Raw genomic sequence first — 24,410 nt, 5'->3', positions numbered from 1 at the left:
TAAATCTGTAGAAAAGTAATTTTTGTACATTGAAGAAATTGACAAAAAAAATAGCCAGCATGTTAAAGGATAACTAACAGAACCCATTTCCATCATTTTTGTCATTTTTGTCTGTTTGTCTGTTTATCTGTTTGTTTGTTCGCGATTCACGTAAAATCTACGAATTAAATGCAGACAATGCTTATATACAAAAACTCTACGTAACTTGGGGTATTACTTAGTTTTTGTTTCATCGAAATCGATTCACTCTATCAAAAGATATGATTAATTTTGTGAATTCAAGATGTAAAATATTACGACACGCAATCTATTTGTCAAAACTGTACATTTGAATGTTGTACTTATATTAGTTGATCGGCCTATTATTAATCTTTACACAGAAAATCACACCTTTATAAGTAACTTTGGAAGAAAAAAAAAATGAAAATTTTGTTTAGCCAAGGTTAAAGTAGCTCCATCTGTGGTAAATAAAATACATCATCAATTTGTCAAAGGAGTAAGGTGGTAAATGACAATATTACCATACATTCTTTATAGAGGATTATTATTTCAACAGATGGAGTTGTGTATTTTCCGTAATTCACCATATTTTAACACGAAGTGTAATTTTTCGATAGACATTTCAATAGTGTTTGTCAGTTTGCCGTGCCACATCAAAATCCAACTATAATTATTACCTTGATGAAAGGAAAATTAATAGTTCTCGGCCAAATTTAAAACGGTGCCATCTAAATTATTTTTTGAACATTATGTCAAAAATGATGACTTTAGTGGAACAATTAATTATCATTTAAAGTTACAGATGGAGTTCATATCAGGATTTTTTCATAAACATAGTTTAGCTTATCTTCCACTAATGTGGTGGCCTTAAAACAAATTACTTTGAGTGAGTAGTATTAAGTAGACCTTAATTATTTTTTCTGATGCAAAATATGTAAACTTAATCCTAGAAGAAATGAGGATCTATCTCTCGCAAGCGCTGCTAAGCGTGAGGTAGGTAATGTAGGATTCTGTAGCTTTAAAAACAAGCCCAGATACAAAGTGCAGATAAGAAATGGGAGCTTTCTCGATTTAATACCATACACACGTAAAATGCTTTATGCGTCTGAAAACGTACAAATTACGCGCCGCATACCAGAGACATGTTTACTTTCAACTTCTGATCGCAAATACACTGTTCGCGATTACGAAGAGTCTCAGTAAGACCCGAGCCAAGTCTAAAAAAACACCTTTTATATAAAACTACGTTTGATGTCATTTAATCACAAAGACAGAATTGTTCTCTGTTGCAAATCCTATCCACCTATATCCTATCCTAATCCAGAATGCATTGCAGGTGCGCATTGCACAAAAACCAATGGTATCCTATTCGAGAAGTCAAAAGACTTGACCTGCTAACGTCAGCTTCTGCGCTAAGCAAGTGTTCTTAATAGTACCATCAGAATTACATTCATCGTTGAATGAGGTGAATAAATTTTCAGAAACCACAATAACAGTAGGAGCCAAAGCGTATGATCGCTTCATAGAGCTCTGATTGGCCCCAGGTGACCAAGTCAGGTCTGATTTGTTTGTTCATCAGATCTTTGAAAGTGTTTCGGTGTATACTTATTGTCGTCCTGTTTACGTGTGACACAAAATATGGTATATAAACGTCCTCCGCAATAGCGAAATTTTCCCGGTGTGCGGTAGTGACGCACAGTATACAACACTTACCTATGTTTCTTTTGATTTGCTGGCTCCACCAAGAAATGGCAAATTGCGAGCGTACATTTTGAAAATCTTGGCAAAACTGCAGGTTTCAAGTACGAACACATGAAGTGGACTCGCACAGATACGTACATTTTGCCTATTCGTGAACTAATGCAAACATTTTGGTGGAGTCCCGGCTTAGGCCACCACATTAGGCGTGCGCGATCCTCGGGCGTGTGAGTAGCGCGGGCGCCGCGCGTGCGTCACGAGCGCGTTGCGTGAGCGTCGCGTTTTGCTGCCCTGCGGCATTTGCAGCACGCTCGCGGCGCGCACGCGCCGCTCTCCTTGACGTTTAACTGCTAAGGCGTTTAGCGGGCGGCGGGGATAGCGGGCGAAGGGGTAAGAACGCAACTCGAGCGCCGCGTGCTCGCCGCGAGCGCGTCGCTTGCACTCTTCACACATGCCGCAGGGCAGCAAAACGCGACGTTCACGCAGCGCGCTCGCGACGCCCGCGCTACTCACACGCCCGAGGATCACGCACGCCTAATGTTTGGTCAGCCTTACCATAGTGAGTAAGTGCACAGAAAATCCCCGTCATACAAGTGTTTCTCCCCAGTAGTGAAACTATCCTACCCTATGCGCCTGCTGATGATGATGACTCATTTTATCATCCATCCAGCTATTCCCCAACTATGTTGGTGTTGGCTTCCAGTCACCGAATCTGTTTGAGTACCAATATTTTGCTTGGAGCGACTACGTATCTACCTATCTTCAATCCAGTCAACTACACAAGACGATATCCATGGTAAGACTGACAGACTTTCTGGCTTCTGGTTAGTCGCAGCAGCTGCAGAAAATGTACAAATGACAGCTTTGTCAGACTCAAAGCATATAGACATAGATTATAGCTGTTTCCTGTGAAAATTACTTACGCACCATACGTAATAATTTTCCAAATTGGCTGACTAGATCCAGAGATATTCACAACGTCACAAACTTTACTTCTTTTGTTTAGATAAATGGTCACATCCACAACACAACCTTGATCAATGAATCTATGCGACTGCTAAGTGCTAATCCTAATTATACTGTCACGTGAAAGAATGCACCTACGGGATAAGTAGTATTTTGACTATTCTATATTGCCCACGCAGACGAAGTTGCGGGCAACAGCTAGTAGAATAATAATCCCAGGTATCAACATTCCAGAAACTACTACCCAAAAATATTAATTCCTATCTAAACCTTTTGAACATAATAAAATGAAATAAAATAGAAAATGTTTTATCGTTCCTTCCTGGAACAATGTCAATACGATTATTATCAGCCATTTGGCGACCCTCGAAATACTAAGAGCTTCTTAAGGACGAACTCTGCTAAAATATAATTTTATTATACCTACTAAAATTAACGTTATTTTCGATACTTCAAAAATTCCTCTAAATACTTTAGAATTTGTGGGCGTTTGTACGGGAGTGTTGTGTACAAATAATAATATGCTGAAATTGTTTTGAGAATTTAAAATATTTGTGTGTTTAACAGAAATATTTCGTCGACGTATTTTATCATTAATTTACCTTTTTTGGATACTTAAGAAAAGTAAGATAGGGAGGAGCTTCAATTTTAACCAAAAATCCTTGTTTCTAAAATCACATTCTCACCGGGATGTTTTTTTCCAAATGTGCGTCTCATGGCCGATTGATAACTGTACAATTATTTATTTATTTCAAAGTAAATCATCATCATCCCACCCTTATCCCAATTTCATTCGAGGTACATACTTCTCTAACTAATGTCATTACGTCATAATATGCCTCTCTTTTTTTGTATCGCATATATTCCACCTGAACACCAAAACTATCACACCTTTTTTTCTTCATACCTATTTCCATATTTTGTTCTCTTTTTAAACCGTGAAAATTGTGTCAAAGTTTTGCACGTGCCTCGTGCGATGTCATACGTTAAGTAAACTGTATGCATGAGTGGTTTCATGCATGAATGTAGGTAATACTGGCTGTTTTTTGCGGTTTTACCTGCGTACCTAGGGAATTACTTTCTGCACCGGGATTAAAAAATTGCTTAAGTTTCATCAAAATTCGTAAGGTTAGGTTAGATTAATTTTGGTCAGTTTTTGTTTGAAAGAGTTACATATTATTTTCAAACTTCGCAATACTAGTTCAATGTGATATTAGTATGACATGACAATTCTGTAAAATTTAATTAAAATTTTAATGTGTGCGTGTAGTTTTTGCGTGCGTGAAATACAAACATGTTTGGACTTTAAAAGAGACTATGACCGTTGAGTTTGTTTCGGCGTTCTCAGGGAACAGTCAGTTAGGAAATTCCGACCCCAGCGTTCTTAAAATGACGTGTAAAAGTGATGTAATGTCTAACTTGCAAAATAACAATTTTATTTCATTTCCTTACAAATAGGTATTATCCACATTTTCATTCATTTTTAATATTATTAGTATGATTAACTTCACGACAGATAATGAATACATAGTACTCTAAAGAAAATATTTAGTAAAACTAACATCTCTCAGTCTTAGGTATAGAGAGCAAAATAATGAACTAGAAAATGAGTTTCTTATTTAAACAATGAAGGATCGTGTTAATTTAAAAGTTGTCTGAAATACGCCACGGCTTTCAGAAACTTTGATAAGATAAGAAACAGGTTTACAGCTTATTTCTATCTAGGGAGTTAGTGAGAAAGATAAAAGTAGAAATAAAGCAAGTATGTAAGAAAGTATTCAACATTTATTTATTTATTTTATTTTATGTATTTACATGACGTAAAAATAAACTTATTTTATTTTATTGTATAATAGTTTTCGCTTTACTTTGAAAGAAGACATTATTAACGCAAAAGGGTATGAAAATAACAGCTTTGCTTACATATTGAAAGACTAAGTCGTGCTTGAGAAGGCACGACAAATTATAAATACTAAATAGTACCTGGACACCTTTTACGGACGGTCGGATAGCCCCACGGTAAGCTATTTATTAGCTTGTGTTGTGCGTGCTTACACAACTGATAAACTCTCATACAAACTGAGAAACATATTATAACACCCAGACCACAGCCAACAAGCATGCTCATCACACAAATGGTGACCATTCTATCATAATATTATACCAAAATGTGAAAGTAACTTTGTTTGTCTGTCGCACTTGCACATCATAAGTACTGAAACATTTTAAATAAGGTAAACAGATTCTGATAATCTAGTCTAGAACCTAGGAAGAACATTGCACACTTTTTATCGGGTTGCTTCAAGACGCGGGTAAAATAACAAGAAAAAGCTAGATTAACAGATTATTCTAACAATTGAGGTTAACGAATCTTCTTATTATTTCATCCAAAAATGTTTTCATAAATTAGCAAAAAACACGTTAAAGCTAAAAGCTTCTACAATCAGTGTCTATCAAAAACAAAGACGTTGTGACTCTTTAATCTTCATTCTATAATTTTGATTAAACGCATCTGCAGGAAACGCGTCTGTTATCATAGTTAGGAATGTCCATTTGGTATAACGTGGAACGGAATGTGCGAATTAATGGAAAATTGTTCTTGTTAAGTCAATCACAAAAGATTCGTATGTACTGAAAGAAAATAACATTTTAATTTGTTCGTGAAAAACCATATATTACTTGTATGTATATGTCACCGTAAGATTACAAACATCGTTAGATTACAATCTATCTCGAGAGATTGTAAACTGTCGAATTATTGTAAACCGTAACACCTGATTGCAATTTAACGCATTATTTTTCGCTATATTATAATCTATCGATGAGAAATTGTCAAATTGTCAACTGTCCGAAAGCTCTCCCTGATTGGTCAGTCTTTTTGTAAGATCGAGAGCGATGTAGAGCGGTCAAATTGTCAACTGGCGTAGAACGGAATGCATCTTGCGCGCTGATTGGTAGAACGTCAAAAAAGACAATGTTCTTTGCAACTCCCGGTGTCACAGCTCTTTGACGTGCAAAAATAAGTGACGGTTTAATTTTTTATAAAATCAAAAATTGTACTTAATTTTTAAGACTCAAATTACACACAATTAAAAATTGTATTAAAAATTGAAGTTAGTGACGAAAACGAATCGCTGCAAAACCGACTCCACGTAGTCTTGTCTGCCCTACCCCTAGAGTGCAATTCAAAACCGCGTAGGCGCGGAGGGGCGAGGCGGCCTGCGAGCTGAGGCGCAGGTAGTTTCAGCGCTCGCCGCCGCGGCTGAGGCTGGCCGGCAGAGCCGGCCAGCAAGCCGAAGCTGCGGTGGTGAGCGTGAAAACCATCTGCGACGATAAGCTCGCATGGGACCGCCGGAGCCCCGCAGCGCCGGAGCCGTGACAGAAGTTATGCTTGCTGCATGTTGCATGCTTACTTCCATGCTGGGTCAATTAATATGGGATGTGTTATATTTTAAACAAAAAACTCAGTAGGTACGAGTTAAAAAATTAGAAGGTAAATAAATATTTTTATGATGTCATTTAATAGTATTTAAGAAGTTTACTGTTAGAATGCATGCTACAAATTTAGATGCAAAAAAATAACCATCATGCTGAGTTGTATTTAGAGTGGAAGATAACTCGTGGCTAAGATAGTATTATTTAGATGCTCGACGCTTTATTAATTGTGGCTGACTTAGTAATTTAGAAGGCAACATACATTTTTGGGGGCGAATAATGATATTAAAAAGAAGCCTGTTTAATTAGCACCCCTTTTATTTTATTTTTAAATATTAGTTTGTATTTGAAGACAAAATACCTAACTGTATTTTTATAAGAGTTATTTTTATATAAATTTAATACTTGAAGAATTTTTGAAGAGCATCTATTTTATTTAACTGACACCTCTATTTCATTCCTAACTCTACGGGAACTCCATGGGAACAGAACGGCTGGTCGTGATTGGTCGATCTTACAAAAAGACTGACCAATCAGAGAGAGCTTTCGGACAGTTGACAATTTGACAATTTCTCATCGATAGATTATAATATAGCGAAAAATAATGCGTTAAATTGCAATCAGATGTTACGGTTCACAATAATTCGACAGTTTACAATCTCTCGAGATAGATTGTAATCTAACGATGTTTGTAATCTTACGGTAACATATACATGTATATTCGAACCACATGCCAGCTTAATTTTATTTTACAATTATTGCTTGTTTTAAGATTTCAAATAGGCTGGAAATTGTGACACGACACTTTGAAAAGTTTTCGTGTTAACAATTGAATGTAAAGTTAATTGTTCCATAATATACATATTTTTTACACTTTTCTCCAACCCTAGTAACAAGTCAAATTCGTCCAGCCGCTCTATAGAGGTAGATAAAACGTGTCGGAAAGAAACAATACATTAAATTCACAAAAATAACATCCTATGTCAAAAGAATTATTGCTTATTTGACTGCATTTTACAAGAATAATAAATAATACTGTTATCAGTTTAACAATGACAGGCGTTGCTTATCTTATTGAAAACTTTTCAAAAGTTTCAAAAAGTTCGCAACATTTTAAAGATAAATCATTGTCTTTTTTAAATGTTTTGGGGTTTATTTAAAAGAAGATTTCGGTATAGTAGTGATGATGTCAGAATATGATTTATATCTTATAATAAGAGCAAGAGAGAGGAGAGGCCTATGTCCAGCAGTGGACTGCGATAGGCTGATGATGATGATGATGATGATAAATAAGAGCAATAAGATATAAAACAGCTGGTATATAATATGTAATTTAGTATTTAATCAACTCTTAAATAATGACGAGGTGCCGTAATGACGTATAGATGTACAAATTTCTTCATATTTTAACGGTACTGATTGTACATATACATCGATCACATGATTCGATTTATAAACACAGCTGTCAAAACAATATAAAATCAATTAAAGCATCGAGAAGCCAAATTCTTTTAACATTAACGGCCAGTTTCTTCATCAAAAGTTTAAGTTAAAGTTATGTCTAAAGTGACAGCAAAACTAATAGAAAAATAGAATTTGACCGTTACTTTTACTTTAGACATTACTTTGACTTTTACTTTGGCTTTAACTTTTGATGAAGAAACTGGCTGTAAGAGAACGCACACAACTAATTTTTAATCGGCCGATAGTTTGTTTGGGCTCATAAGTCGATAGAAGTTGAATGATAGTAGGTACGCATATAACAATGATCAGGTTTTTAACCGGTATCATACTGACTGAAAACTTTTATTGGAATCTTTTCTTTAAAAATATATATGGTCTACTGTCGGTCGACTGTTTAGTCTTCAGTGTACGGGTACTCTAAAACGCTTCCAAGTCCTTTAACTAAATAAACAGATAGGCAAAAAACATAGATAGAGCACTTTTGAATATTGTTTGTCTGGTCTGATTCTATTTATTGAGAGCTATATCTATTTTAGAGTTTTATAATGACGTAATTGACTGACAATTTAGATTATAGGTACAAACATGATTTTGTTTTACAAAACTCTGCTGATTAATACTTGACTTTTTTGTGATTTTGTGCTTACCAAATTACTATAAAACGTTTTCTTGTTATTTTGGTCAAAACACGACTTAGCTTATAATTAGACTTAGTATATTTTCTGCATAAGTGTTTCCCGAAGTTTTGCTCACATCCAGGAAGAACTACTAGATACTTATATTAGTCCACAGGCCGGCGAACAAATTTTTTTTGATACATATACATTTAAGACTTTGTAGGTATGTACGAAGAGTCATAGTGACGTCATATCGACAATTCCAGAAGTCAAGCATTAAAAAACGCAGCGGCACCAAAATTTGCGCATTCGAAAAGTTTGTCGGACTCATCGTAAGGAAGGCACTCACAAAGTCTTAAATGAATATGTATCAAAAAAAATTTGTTCGCCGGCCTGGGGACTATATGTACATAGAGGTGTCCAAGGTACCAGGTACTTACTATCTTTGTGTGTTTTTTAATGTAAGTATTATAAACAGTTTAGCCGTTTTTGAGCAAGAAAACAAAGAGTGGTGTTTACTCATGGGCTTGTGCAATAATAATAAAATTGAGTTCCATATTTAATATGTTATACTTATAATAAATAATTTACTGAAAATTATCAAAGAAGGAAAACAACAGTTTTTTTGTTCCCCTAGAAAAACACAGATTAAGTTATGATCCGAAGTAAACAGAAAGATTACTGATAATCCTCTCATTATGCTTTGATTAGGTCCTCTCCACGTGGAACGACAATTTCAGGGATTCGGGAACTGTGACGTTATTTTGTGTTTACGTTCCGTTTTTGCAGATGTTAAGAAAGTATTATAAAGCTATATACTAACACAAGTTGTATACAAATTAAAACGTACGATTTTTGTATCCAGAAATGCTAGAAAGTACTGTGCTTAGAAAGAGCTACTTAAAAAGTTGCAGGCTATGACTACCACGACTGCAGACAACTTTCCAAAAGACTTTCCAAAAGCTAGTAAACAACATATTCCTACGTAAGTATTAAACAACATGCTGCGGGTTGTTCGAAACAGTTACCGCGGCCCTGGCACATAAAAGGCCTATGACGGAACACGACGGTTTTTAGTCAGTAAGAGTCTGACACTCGCTCATCGCTGCTAACCCACAGCGGGAGGGGTCATTTGATGATTTTTGAAGTAGTTAAAAAAAAAAGTATTAAACAACATATGCATATAATGTAGTAAACTATATCTGCTCCGATATTATGTTCTTCTTAAAAATAATACTAAAACCTAACAGCCTAAATAGTACTTAATTACTGAAACTAAAACCTCCTAAACCAAGTATCCTTATTTAAAAACTTTTCTATTCAACTCTTTATCACTGAAAGTTTTGTAGTAAACCTAAAACTTTCAGTGGAAATAATCCTGAAAATAACGTTCTTGCCCAATAAAGTAATAATAGGCCTATTACCTCGAGGACCAATAAAACTTGACATATTTTTATTCGCAGCTGTGAAGTGTTTTAGGGTTCAGTGGGAAATGGTCATTATCTTTTAAATTTTTGTTTCTATGTTTGGTTTGCTACCAGTCTTAGTAGATTCAGCTGAGTATAATTATTATACATGGAGCGATTATCTATCTGATCTCCCCAAGCAAGATAATGTATAGTGTATAGCCCTTAGTCGACTGGCTGTCAGACTTTCTAGCTACTGACTATTTGTAACAACTGCTAGATATAGCTATGTATGGATGACAGTTGGGACCCAAAATGTTACTTTCACTTTTGACTTGAAGACTTCCAGGATATACTTTTCTGGATATGCAGACTCAGCCAATTGAACCCTCTCAGCCACTGCTGTACGCATAAAAAAAATCCCAATATGTTTTGTGTGACTTTATTTGAAACCAAAATTACTGAACGCTTATTATTTGTCCCACTTTTAATGGAACCAATACGTCATACATTATCATACTTGTATTGTAGCTGTCAAACAATATATGAAAGACGTGACTTAAATTCGCAATCAATTTTCTTTCTCAAAGCACAATGTGCGAGCATTTTATTTTATTTTATATGGAACCTTTGCCTTTTTAGCACCTTTCATATTATGAACATAAAGGTTTAAAAGGGACACAATAAATTACCTGTTTACACGTTGAAAATAAAACACGTGCGTTTCAGAGTTTCTAAAACCCTCTCCGCGTACTAATTCATCATTTCAGCAAGGATTTTGTAACAGCCATTTTGAAAAAGTTTTCTCTTTTTTCAAGTTAGGAAATTTTTGAAATAAAAAGGGGCTGGAGATGAATCAATTTGCAAGTTTAATTAATCTTCCTCGTGATGATAAAATTAAGAACCCTTCTTTAAGAAAAGGCTTCGCCCATTTAGATCATTTCATCGCCCTTGTTCAGATTTTTATTTGTGGTTAGCGCAGCATGTCTTTTACTTTTACAATTCTCTGCATGACTAGTGACAGTCTTTCCAGCTAAACATTTATTTTTAGCTAAACTTTTTTGCACTTAGATACAATTTTTCATAAATATTAAAAAAAATGATGTACAACTGCGAGCCTAGGTATTGGTTCTCTTACAGAAAACCTTACAGTGATAGTTTTTTTTTCACACAATCCATCTTGCAATCCTACAGGGTCCTGAAGTACAGCCGTTATTTTCACTATTTTTGATACAAAATTCATCCTAGGTAGGCAAAAAACTAGCAGGAATTCCAATCGGTATATTATTACTACGTACTTACTTTACTGCTCTAGGCACAGGAAAAGAAATTAACTCGTTATTACGTATAAAAAACTCCTTAATTTCACATCTAAGTACCAGGCGAGCATAAAAATCAAAAAGGTCACGTTTTACTGTGAGTAATACTCAACCCTCTAGGGCAGTTCATAGCCACGCACTTTTGTAATGTGTAGGAAAATTAACAAAAGGTCAAATTAGTAAAGTTATTGAATAAGTTTTGGCAATATATAAAATGTTTACGACTTTTTTGTCCTAGTATAGTAGTACCTATTCTTTTATCAAATAATAGTTTGTACAAAAAAGTTTTAATTACAGTTTTTTAATTTTTTTTCAGTTCATTAAAATTATCTATATCACCTTTACACATATAAACCATTTAAACCATTTATCTAGCCACATATACAGTCATTGAAAAATAACATATAATATACAAGAAAAAAAAGAAACAGTGTGGCAAGGGGAATATCTCAGTATAAGCTGTGCTGGGCACAGCCCTGATTTTCGGATATCCCCTGACCATCATTGACATTAAAAAGGTACGATTCACATGCACACGAATTATATAACAATAAAAAAATAAAATTAAAAAAGGCAATTTGTAAGAAAGCTTAGGAAGTTAGAAAAAAGTTAAACATCTAAAGCAAGATAAGTAACACTGCACGCACATCAAGAACAATGTGCGTTGTAAGAGGTTGGTAGTATGACTGACATTACATTAGGTGGTTGACATTACATTATCGCGTTTAAGTATCGATTTTCTATAAAAAATAGTAAAAAATATTACTAAACCTTTTTCGAAGAATGACTTACGTATTAACTCTTTTTAAAAACTTAATTTTTGGTGCTTTATGTCAACTGTAATATTCACCCACCCACACCCATATTTAAAGTAATTTCAAATTCCCATACAAATGGTACTTCTACAAACAAAATATTTGACGCCGTCACTCAGGCAGTAAACAGCATTTGTTTTAAGCCCCATTAAAGCTGCATCGTTAAATTTTGTGTGTACTCGCCCTTACATATTTGATGAACTTTTTCCGACGAAAAGAACAAAATATGAGCATTTTTTTTCTTTAGTAATTTAAGACTGACTGGTGAAAAATTGTTGCATTTTTTTCTCAGTAATTTTGACGGGTGGTTATGTTGATTCGACTATGAATTGGTAATAGGAATGTATTGTGTTTAATTTTGTGTTAAATCACTCTTGGGGGATTGTGCGAGACAGAATATAGATGCGTGTTCTGTCATTTAGAAAAATGCTTTGAGTTATGTTTGAGAAACGCGACAAAAAATTGGTTGCTTTTATTTTGCTATCTTTATGTTTAAATTGCTGTTTAGTTTGGTTTCTTAAACTATAAAAACGATTCATCGAATTATTATCATATCATCATCATTTGGATATTTTTTTTTTAGACACGAAAGTAAATTAAAAATATTGTTACAGAATTTTCTCAAAATTTTGAATTTTCGTTGCTGCCTGAAACTTACGTAATCATTTTTTAGTCATATATATGTATGACCTGATACCTGATTCTACCACAGTTCTGCAATTTGTGTAAAAAGAAACAATAACCTTAATTACAACGTTCCTATTACTAATACTCTAAGGGTGCGTCCACATCTGGCGAATGCGCCGCGAATGCGCAGCACGCGAGCCGATCGCGAGCTGTCCGCGAGCTGCGCGCGTGCATTTTTGTTCGTGCGCCGCTTCTGCGCCGCCCGCGCGCAGCTCGCGCGCGACCTAAGCGCTGCACGCGAGCGGCGCGCAGGCGGCGCGCGACGTCTGCCATCTTCGATAGTACTGAGCCAATATACGGAACTGTAAGGGCGAGAACTGATTGCGCGCAGATCGCGCGCCGCTCGCGCGCTCTATACGAGCCTTGCGTGAGTTGCGCTAAAGAGGCGCACCGAACTATTGCAGTGACTGCACGCGCGCAGCTCGCGGACAGCTCGCGATCGGCTCGCGTGCTGCGCATTCGCGGCGCATTCGCCAGATGTGGACGCACCCTAAGGATACTCATTCCCAAAAGTACGATAGTACCAAACAAACAAAGGACAATTTCTAAGACATCCAAAAAAAGTATTCGCAACTTTTTCTTAACTAAACGAAAATGGCTCCCAGCTGCATTAAGGAAGGTCTTCGAATAAATTCTGACTAATATAGCCGGACTATCCCAATTGTGTAAATGTAGTTGCCACGATAGCTGCGGTCGTTTTAAGGGTCAAAATATCTTTAGGTTACGTTACTGAAACTCTTTATATTTGTTTTTTTGTGAGGCTTAATTTGGTTAAGTCGTTTTAGGGTTCTGTACGAAGGGTAAAACGGGACCCTATTGTTTTCGCTCCTCTGTCCGTCTGTCACCAGGCTGTATCTCATTAACCGTGATAGTTAGAGAGTTGAAATTTTCACAGATGATGTATTTCTGTTGCCGCTATGACAATAAATACTGAAAACTGGAAGAAAACAAATATTTTCGGGGTCTCCCATACAACAAACGTTTTCATTTTTGCTCGATATCGATATCGGCAACAGGTAGATGCGGTTTTATAAATAATGGCACGGAACCCTTCGTGCGCGAGTCCGACTCGCACTTGGCCGGTTTTTTTTAACATGATGCGAAATCATTTAAGAACCTCTTCCTTTTTGAAGTCGTTTAAAAAGTTAGCGCTCGTTAAACCAAAGTTTTAAAGAACAAGGTTTAAAAGGCACTTCCCATCACGTTGTTATTTTTACTTCTATATTTCTGTTTCACCTTCAATAAGTAGTCCCGTGTGGTCCTCAATATTTCTGAACACCTGAAAGAGTGTTAGTAATTCAATTATTGTGCAATTGCTACCAAGTGCTACTTTTAAGTCTGGATTTTATCAGAATTTAATTTGGCAACACTTCATACAACACTCAGACAAAGTGTTTTTAGGGATACGTTCTTAATAGATATTAAAAAAAGGTTAGGTGCTAAACATAAATAAATATTTTTACTATAAAAGTTCAATTGAATACCTCTCTTTACGACTAATCTATTTACTTTCCATTTATTGTCTATTGCTGTTCGATGTAGCAATACCATCTTTTAGTTACACAGAGTTCGCAATGTGAACAATATTTAATTTACTAAAAGTTAAGTTTTTTACCAATTTTTGAAAGACCACATTTTAATATTTTGTTATTTGATAATAATTAAACCTGTACACAAAGTTATCTACATTACAACTAAGTTTAATTCCAACAGCTAAATCTTTAATCTTATTATTATACAACCGATCTCTTCCGGGAACAAAACTAAGCCTGACGTTACGTAGCGTAAGCTTAGTATGTTTCATTTTAATTGTAACAAGCTGTTGTACCATTCTTTTTTTATATTATTTTTTCGACGCAAATGTATTTTTATATCGTACATGCTAAAATAGGCGATGCATAACGTAGCTTGAATTCTTATTAAGGTACAAGTTAGACATAGCTACGCATTTTTATTCAATAGTTTTACAAAATGATACTATACTTCGGTCAAAGGATATGCATTGCCATCCAGCGTGGCAATACAGCCAGCCTTTTGGGCACGATCCCAGCTGACAGCGATGCGGATGAATATTTTGATACTTAGTTTCCCTATAATAAGATCTAAAATAGGCTAAGTCATAATCATCTGCCAGAATTTTCCCAACTATGTTGGGGTCGGCTTCCAGTCTAACCGAATGCAGCTGAGTACCAGTGCTTTACATGGAGCGACGGCTTATCGGAACGACTCAACTCAATTACCCAGGCAAGCCAATACCCCTTGGTAATACTGATTGTTAGACTTTCTGGTTTCTGACTACCCGTAATGACTGCCCTAGATGTTCAAATATTAGCCAGGATCCACCAGTTTATCGAGTAACTTGACTAAGTAAGAAGTTAAAATTCACATTTTTAGTCAAAAGAAGTTCTTCAGAATTTAAATTTAAATTGTAAACTCAAGAAATGAAATGAAAGATCTGTTTGTGAGGGCAGCTTTTTAGCTTAGTATTCACTAGGGAACAAAATGGCTGCCTCTTGTTCTTACTCGTACTTAGTACTTATTATTGATGCACTGTCCGTTCGTTGTGAAATACTCAATAACGTCTGTGGTAATTGTGTCACATTTTATGTGTCTTTGCTGGTCAGATAGACAGTCGCTCCTTGTAAAACACTGGAAGCCGACCTCAACTCAGTTGGAAAAAGCGCTAGTCAGATGATGATGATAAGAAACTTTGCGACAAAAGTTGATCTTTTTATCAAAATGTACCGCGGAAACCTTTTAAAACCTACAAATATTTTAGAACGTATTATATGCTGAAAGATCTTATATTATGTAGGTATGTCGCAGGCAACTCATTGAAATAGCCATTCAATCAAACAATTGGCGTTGTTCTGTCACAGGGCTAACTGTTTGATTGAATGGCTATTTCAACGAGTTGCCTGCGACATACCTACATGCGGCAAAATACATGTTACGCAGACTTCAAAATTGAGATGAGGACAGAACGACAATGGCGATAATATTATAGTTCGACCCCTAGCCTCAATTTTGTTGTTTTTTTTTTGTAATTTTAATTGGTGTACATGATAAAGAATATAATTATCTCTATCAACAAGACACATTTTCGCATATTTCCATAGGCAGAGAGAGATATTTCTCTAGGTATTCTATTCACGAGTTCAATTTTGTTACCAGAAAATACAATGTCATGTAAACCAAGTTTACGTGAGGGAAATAATAAATTCCTTGTCAAACAGTTTATGTTGAACCATTTTATGTTTACGAACTGAACTTTACTCGTGTTTCTCTCGGGGACTTATTAACTGTCATGAGACACGCAAGTTTGACGTTGACGTTGTTTCATTAAATATTTGACGTTTGACGTTGACGTTTCGGTAAAATGTCTTTGTAACTCCTTTGTAGCCTTTCTGTTGTTTATGGTTTGAATCGGGAATTTTAAATGCCATGTATGTCGTCTTACATTCTTGGTTCGAGTGAGATTCAAATCAGATATTACGTTTAATTATACAATAATATAAAAACATTTATTTCAGGCATGTTCATCCATATCCAGAATTCAAATTCTTAAAGTATACCTACTTCAAATTCTCCCGCATTGAGAACTTTTTTTGGGAAGTCGGTTAAAAAAGTCTCAGTAACATCACGAATTCTGAATTTCCTTCTTAATTACAAAATGAGCTTTAAAAAGGCAAGTCAACCGACTAAAGAAAATAGCTTATCTAATGAACGAAAACCACTCGTTGATTCAACCCTTTCTAAATTAGTCGTTTAACATTTAGTACGTTAATTAATCGACTTTCAACTGAACCCGGATTTTGGTTAATTAGGGGGTTAAACCAACCCTTTCTGAGACATCAATGAATGAAACTGTGGACAGAATTATCATTTAATACTGTGAATAGTGACCGTTTTAATGATTTATGGGAGAGGCCGGATTAGCCAACTGGTTGCATTAAATTCCGTATTTTCAGCTACGGGAAAACAGGGTTGTTATAAATAAACTATTTTCAAATTGATAAGGTAGTTCCCGAAATTAAGCGCACTGAAACCAAAACTTCTTTAGGTTTATAATTTTGGTTACATGATATTTTTCATCCTCTTTAAGGAGTAGTAGCTAGTACGTATATAAATAGATAGTAGTTAGTAGATTTCCCGTGGTTTCGCTCGTGTCCCGACGCAACATGTTCTCGTACCTGTAGGTACAAATTATTGCCTAATTAGGTACTCGGCCTTAGTCTAGCTTATCAACAGTGAAAGCAGTTTTCAAATCGATTCAGCATTTTAGAAGCTTGTATAGCGAACAAAAAAAATGTATCTTCTTTATTATATTTTAGTGCGAAAGTACAGAAAAATATTATGAAGCCTCTTCAAAACTCTTTAAACTGCAGTATGGGCAAATCTATTATTTTCATCTCAACCACAGTGAAGATAAGTACTTTCCACCAGCTATAACCGTCTTAAAACTCCTCAACTTTATCGACCATCCATTCGCCAAGCAAAGTGCACAAGCGGCCCCTAAACTCAGTCACAGTCATATAATAGCTATCGTTAAACGAGGTTATGTCTGTCCGTATCGTTAGAGTAACTAGCGTGAAGATATTAAGAGAAATATGGCGTAGTTTATTTTCTATGTTCGGGTTGAGCGGTTATTGAATAGTATTTTTGTTTTAACTGCGAAATACAGTAAACGTAAGTAAACTGAAATTAGCTGATTATTTTTAAACGTCTGAGACTATTTTCATGAAACTTAAAAGCTGAGCTTTTTTAAAAAATAACTGTATCTGAATCGGTTTATGTGTTTAAAAGCTACGGGACCAGAGACAGTCAGAAGAACCAACGGCAACATTTCATGTATGAGAGCGGGTTCGATTCCAAATTAGGCAAAACCAATGCAACTTTTCTTAGTTTGGTACTTTCTAAGAATATCTTGGACACCGATGACTAATTAAAGACGAAGGAAAACATCTCAAGGAAACCTGGATTATAATGTCTGATATCACCGACCCGCATTGAGCTAGCTTGATTATTAATGCTCAATCCTTCTCCGCGTGACAGGAGGCCTGTGCCCAGCAGTGGGACGATAAAAAGGCTGATGATGATAGTGATGAGTTTCTTGCGTGATCTATAAAACAAAACTGTAGTTGCCTCCCAAAAGTGACGGACGGCCATCAAATAAAACAAATGATTGTGACAGAGCAGAATGTGCGCAATAAATTCAATGTTATCTACATCATGTATCTGTTTAATTCCCAAAACACGGGAACGCTTTAATTAATTAGTTCTACCAAGCAATTACTTGCGTTTTGTGGAATATCTTTCTGTAAGAATTGGGTTTATTGGGTCACGAATTCGATTTGTTTTTAGGCCACATATTCATATATTTTTTTTTATATTTTCAGATCCGTTGACCATAACATTTATTACCATTAGAATACACCACTAGAATTACCGTTTTCTAAACGGCAATTTAAAAAAATATTTTTCTTAAATCATTTCTCAAACACAACCATAAGCTAATTCGTAACAAAGTTTTCCGTAACCTTTCAAAAAACCCAGACCGTCTTACCACAAAAACTTTTTAACGCCAGTTTAAGACTTGTCTAAAAAAATATCAAATTATGACGTTGACATAAGGTTCATTTTGGAGCCACATTTTTTTTAGACAAGTGTAAAACAGTTGTTAAAGTTTTTGTAGTAAGGTCATCAGAGTTTAAGTAAGTAGTTATCGTTGCGATATTAATTAACACCTGTGTGTCAATACTCTGAATCATGTTTTATCAGCTTCAATACAAAAGTCAAATAAATCATTAATAAAATTCCACACAATTAATATTATGTGCTTTATCATCAAGTTCCAGTAACCTTTATTTACTATCAAACCTTTGTCACAATTAATTACATTATTGAAATATTTATACAATTAATAATGTTGAAATTCAATATCATTGAAACGGTCACATAGCTCGTAGTACAAATTAATTTAATAAATTGCCTCTTGATGATATATTATCAAGAGGAAAAATATCCCAAATGTAGATTACATTTTGGGTAGCAAAGCTCATGATCATCATTAGAATCATTTTTGAAAATTGCCAAACACAAAGAAAATATCTAACAGTCCCCTACGCTGTAATGACTCAACCCCCATTATGATTCCCGTTGCAAAAATGGCCCCCATTTTATTTTCCTTTCTTCCCTAATGTCGACATGTTCAAAAAAATTACTTCAGATCACCAAAAATTCACACCATAGGACCCTTAATAATAGACTCTACAGCGCCCCCATAACGAATTCAGATCCATTCACCGCGGAAACCAAATTGCTCAATTTAAATAAATACTCTTTTTTTACAGATGGCGCAAAATCCTGGCTGCCAACGAACAAAATGAGAGCAATTCAAATAAAAATGCAAACTTAAAAACAGAAGATGGATTTAAAAATAATTTTGACGACATTAACAATGTCGATCATGTGTGAACTATGTCTCTCGACAGATGTCTATAGTAATACCTCAATATCAAAATTAGATAGCATAACAAATTTAGATATTAAAACAAGAAGAGATAACAAATCTGACAATGTTTTTGAAATCGAAGAGTATATAATGAATACAACACTTAACAAAGACAATGAAGAAATACAAGATAGTGATAATAGTACAGAGATTTATGAAGACGATGAAATTGAGACTCCTTGTGTTGGAGAGCCTGAGTACTGTAATTTGACGAGACAGCAGTACTATGACATGCTTATTGAATACATATTTCCTCAGCCTTACGAGTGGGTGTTAATAGCTACTCATGCTATAGTGTTCGTGATTGGATTGATAGGGAATGCTTTAGTGTGTATAGCAGTGTATAGAAATCACTCGATGAGGACTGTGACGAACTATTTCATCGTTAACTTGGCCGTGGCGGATTTTATGGTGATTCTTATTTGTTTGCCTCCCACCGTGCTGTGGGATGTGACGCAAACGTGGTTCTTCGGGACGGCAATGTGCAGAATTGTGCTCTATTTTCAGGTGGGTTGAGTTCAGTTTTGTTTGTCTTGTGTTGGTAATGAATTGGTTTTGTGTTTGGTTGCCAAAATTTTATTGATTTGTTTATTCGGACCAATCATATAATTTGAAACCATTTAATGCAAAAGCTATTTAATATCAATTCAATATCTCTGAATAGAAATGTAACAATCAATATTTCAGTATCTCAGACAATCTCCCTTTTAGCACACCAAAAATTAATATTTAGTTATTGTTAGAAAGCAAGACCAACCACAAGTCTACGAGACAGAAAAACAAAATATTACAAAAAATAACACTCATTAATTATTTCTTCGTAAGAATCTGCGAAGGATGTGTTAATGAAACTTCCTCTGCAAATCGGTTCATCGCGTTTTTCAATATCCGTTGGGCTAAAAATAAGATCTTCGTATCCTCAGAAAACATTTCTGACTCAAGAAAAAAAAGTCATAAGTACAATGCACAGGGTGTGTCGTACCTAATCACATTAGTCCTATCACATATACTTTATGATATTCTATGGCGAATTGTAAAAAAAATAACCTAATCCATTCAGTGGTTTAGCCACAGGAGTCATTTTTCGTTTCTATAATTTACAACATCATGTGTAATGCAGAGATAAAGTTGGGAGTATCGAAGTTGACAGCTGTCAGTTTTCAAGGAAGAATTTCAGTTGTTTGTAATGACTGACTCTTATATGGTGTTCTAATTCTCGCACATTTTTATTCTATTTACTTTGAAAAATTCATTTATTTTTACGTATTCTATTTTTTTAATTAATCGACGTATATTAGCCAGTATATTAACGTATTTAATTTAATGTGATTAGTTACGACACACCCGATATTCGCCCACTATCTTCTTACATGTACATACAGTATAGAAACATCCTGGACAGACAGACGGACGAACTAATTACATCCTGTGTAGTATTTTATTTAATAGTTGGCTTTGTGTTTGTTTTCATAGTAACTACAGTTCCATGTTTATCTTTTCTTTTCTTTTACTTTTCATCTTGTAAAAGAGATTTATATTTTCTAGTTTAGTACATTTTTCTCTGCAATTAATAACTCTTGTCAAATCAAATTAACAGTTCTCATATTTAGTCTTTTTTATTGCAAGAAGATCCCCAAATCATCATAGCACCTATATTCTGCATCTCAAAGAATACTCGTCAAGAAAAATTTAAAAAAGCAATATAATTTAAATAAATCTTTTACAGCATCCATGGTCACGGGCAGACTACCCAAATATTCAAATAATATTCGTGTAAGTGTCAGAAATAAACAATGAAATAAGCAATATAATTTTTCGCTCAGGGATACTACTGAGCGGAGACCAGATGTTTAAATAACAAAATATTTTTATGCAAAAATATTTTAACTAACTGAATCAACCTCCCATATGATAAAAAATAATAACCCATCCCGGAACTAACCAAACAAGCTTTAGTTACCCAATTCCTCACTAACTTAATTACAAGCTTCCGATAGCTAAACTCATCTTACCTCCTAACTAGTACTTTAACTGATAGATAGCGTCGTATCAAGTGCGACGTACTATTTATCAACGATATCAATCATTGAAGCTAGCGATTAATTTCCGTACGAACCATGGAGAAGAAAATGAAAGGAGATGTCATAACGCAAAATGGCTTATGCCCGGTTTACACTTTGTTAAGTTAACACTGCAGGTGATTAGTGCAGGTGTTTAGTAATCAAGGTGTGAACGGAAGCGTAAAGTGATTAGTGTTAAGTGATACGTGCGATTAGTACTTATTGATTAGTGCGAGTGAATAGAATCAAGGTCTATTTTTGTTGTTAAGTGACTACCCCCTCTCAACTTTTCTACTACCCTCTCTCGCAATTTGCCTGTACTAATCAGTGTGTAAATACGTGTGTGTTAAGTGCGCAGTGTCAAGTTCAAAGCGAAAATGAAGTGGACGGAACAACATACTTTAAAATTCGTACAAGAATACATAAAGTTTGAATGCCTATACAATGTAAAGTGCGCAGAATTTAAAAACATAGGGCCTTACTACAAAAACTTTCAATGAGATGCGGCCCTATTGAAACTGAGTGAAGCGATGGGAATTCCCGATTTCAAAATTGAGTTCATTTTCTATATCATATACCACAACAGATACAATCTCCTTAATTATTTGTCTCAATATTAGGCTCTGTTCATCTTCCATTTCTAGAGACACTATGCACAACGGACAGTACCACTATGAGCTTCTTCCTAAACACTGTGTAAACGGAGATGGAAAAGATTACTTAACACTTGAGACTTATCGCGTAAAGTTAACGCTTAACACTTATCACTTCACACTTCGCAAAGTGTAAACCGGCCTTTATGAAATTAGCGCGCTAACATGCGGGTGTTTATGAGACGAGAATCGAAACAAGATCTGCCCTTATACTGTTTCTATAGTGCCAGCCTATTCTTTTTCCAAAAAAAAAAGATCCCGATAAATTGAGAACTCCCTCCTTTTTCGGAAGTCTACTGATAAAATCATCAATGATGATCAATCGAGACTTATCTTTGTCAGATTGGTTTTGATTTGACAAGGAACCCGAATGCCTCGTTAGTTCTAGTAACTGAGCACACTTACCGTTCATTGCTTGACCTACAAGAAGACACCTGACCTACCCTCCTTATCACATCTCCGCTATCTTTCCTTCCTCCATGGAAAACTGTGGTACGGACCCTCTTCGGCTGACACTTTAAATCGTTACCATGTAGATATATGGACGATATTTACGGAAATAATTGATTGGATCCAAAAAGGTTTGAAATATCTACCGGTAAGAGGATTCTAGTGAAAGGAACTATTTTGAATAAATACACAGATAAGCCTATTGCTTACTATTTCTTTTTCAATTGCCTCAGGGATTATTAATTTATACGTATCTGAATACAATTATTTTCATAGAGCGTAAATCGTCATAGGTATTGATACATATACAACTGTCATGATAGGGTTGACAATTGACAAGGGATACAGTACTGTTCGAAAGAGTTACCCTGGCTCTGGTACACAAAGGGCTCCAGAAGGAACATGGTGGGTTTTAGTCAGTAAAAGTCTGACACTCCCTTCCGCTATGCTCATAATAGGACCACTTTACTCGATGATTGGCTACAAAAAAAAGTGTGTATGACACGATGACCTTTTGAAACAGAATTTAAAAGGATTTGTAGCTTTATTTAAATATTCAGTTTAAAATAAATATGTTTAGTTAAAATTCTGATAAATATTTACTGTCACATAAATTCCTTTGTCACTAGTGGTTTCATCAGGTATTTCAATTTCCTAGAAGTTTAATTTTTGCGGTTTCTGTATACATTTTGGTTTTTGATAACCCGTATCGGCTGTACCGATGAATTTCGTACGAAATTAAAATATAAACTTTACCAAATTTTAATTAATAAAGTTTTTGTTTACCACAATTTGGAGGTAATTTATAATGAGCCGAATATATTCTGGGTTATAATTATGGTAATGGCTCTTTTTGTGAATCATAATGAAATCCGTAAAAATATAGTCTATTTTGTTAAATATATTATCGACAAAATTGTTGGGCCAGCTGGAAGAGATTTCTTATGAAATAAGCTGTGCCTTTGTACTATCTGTTCCATTTTTCTTCTTGTCTGTATTCTGTGTGTGTACATAAACTGTTAAATAAATAAATAAAATAAATAAATTGCCTATTTGTAACGTATTCTCATAAAAAGTGGACACAAAAAGTTTTTGGTTAAAAAAATATGTGAATATTTTTTGTTAATTGTTATTTTCTTTAATTTACAGTTGTATTTAGTGTTACTGTAAATATTTCATTAATATAGTATGAGATACATTAATGTTTTAATTATTTTCTTAACGGCTCCCATTACAGTAGATATAAAATAACAATTTTTTAACAACAATGACTATATTTATTGTTATCAGACCTCAAAGTGTGTTTTTAAAAATGGTAGTCTTCTTTGGCAGGGTAAATCTACAAAATCAATTGAAACATATCGTGTTTAAACAATTTATTCTGTTGCTAAAATCGAAATCAGAAGGCTGAAAATCTGTACATTTTGAACATCAAATAAAACTCAGAAAGGCAATTCTTAAAACGCTCACCCTTCACCGATGTTCAGAAATATTGTCATAGCTAAATATTTCTATATAAATAGAACACAAGTGCTCAATATCCCATAAATTCTCCCATTTGCTGTTATAGCGAACACATTCCTTAAACGAGATCCCATCAGAAATACTTCATGGTGAAAATAGAGCCAAGTTTCACCTCATAGAACTTAATTGTTAGGTTAATGAAATAATATTACAGTATAAAACATGATTTTTGAAAGCGAAGCAATATTATAGAGCAGCTTTTAAGATGTTTTAAGTATTATTGAAATCGTGGTATATTTGTAAATCATTTTTGATTCTAAAGGAGTTGATCTCATATTTAAAACTGTATTAAATAGGCCATAGGGCCATCATCCAGAAATTATATTTTATATAATTACTTTAGTATTTTATAAATTTTAATATACATAAAAATACTTAGAATTTGAACATGAACCAACCCAAAAGTATTAAAGTATTTCGTCTGCAGTTCTCAGCTTGTTTCCAAGACTTGGCGCTAACACTACCGTGCACCCAACGTATTAACACTTCGCTCCCCGCAAATAATGTGGTGTAAATTCAATTTAACATTATTTGGCACGGATAATGGATTCCAGGCATGCATTGTAGCGCACAAGTATCAAACATGGAGAACAAAATGAATAGCGGAGATGCCATAACATGTGTTGTTGGGAGTTTGTTGCGCGACTTCTGCTTCCCAGCAAAACCACATAGGCCTTTTATAAATTTTTTGACGTTCGAAAAGTGCTGTTTGGTCTTTGAACAAATGATTTTTGATTTTTTTTTTAACTCCTGTGAAGGCAGCGCGCTAAAATGTGGGTGTTGGGGGGACGACACCCGTAGG

The 24,410-nt window shown here is 34.9% G+C and overlaps 1 protein-coding gene across 1 annotated transcript in view; it reads left to right on the top strand.

The window, feature by feature from the left end:
• Positions 1-24,410, top strand: part of LOC124641292 (orexin/Hypocretin receptor type 1-like) — a 138,778-nt gene that overhangs the window by 76,222 nt on the left and 38,146 nt on the right. The window contains exon 2 of the mRNA XM_047179338.1: positions 18,761-19,428. Coding sequence (XP_047035294.1) covers positions 18,835-19,428 — 594 coding nt within the window. The 5' untranslated portion in view covers positions 18,761-18,834. The remainder of the gene's footprint in view (positions 1-18,760; positions 19,429-24,410) is intronic.

The sequence above is a fragment of the Helicoverpa zea genome, chromosome 22 (genome assembly GCF_022581195.2).
Source record: "Helicoverpa zea isolate HzStark_Cry1AcR chromosome 22, ilHelZeax1.1, whole genome shotgun sequence".
Lineage (NCBI taxonomy): Eukaryota > Metazoa > Arthropoda > Insecta > Lepidoptera > Noctuidae > Helicoverpa > Helicoverpa zea.
This window is presented reverse-complemented; position numbering and strand designations above follow the sequence as displayed.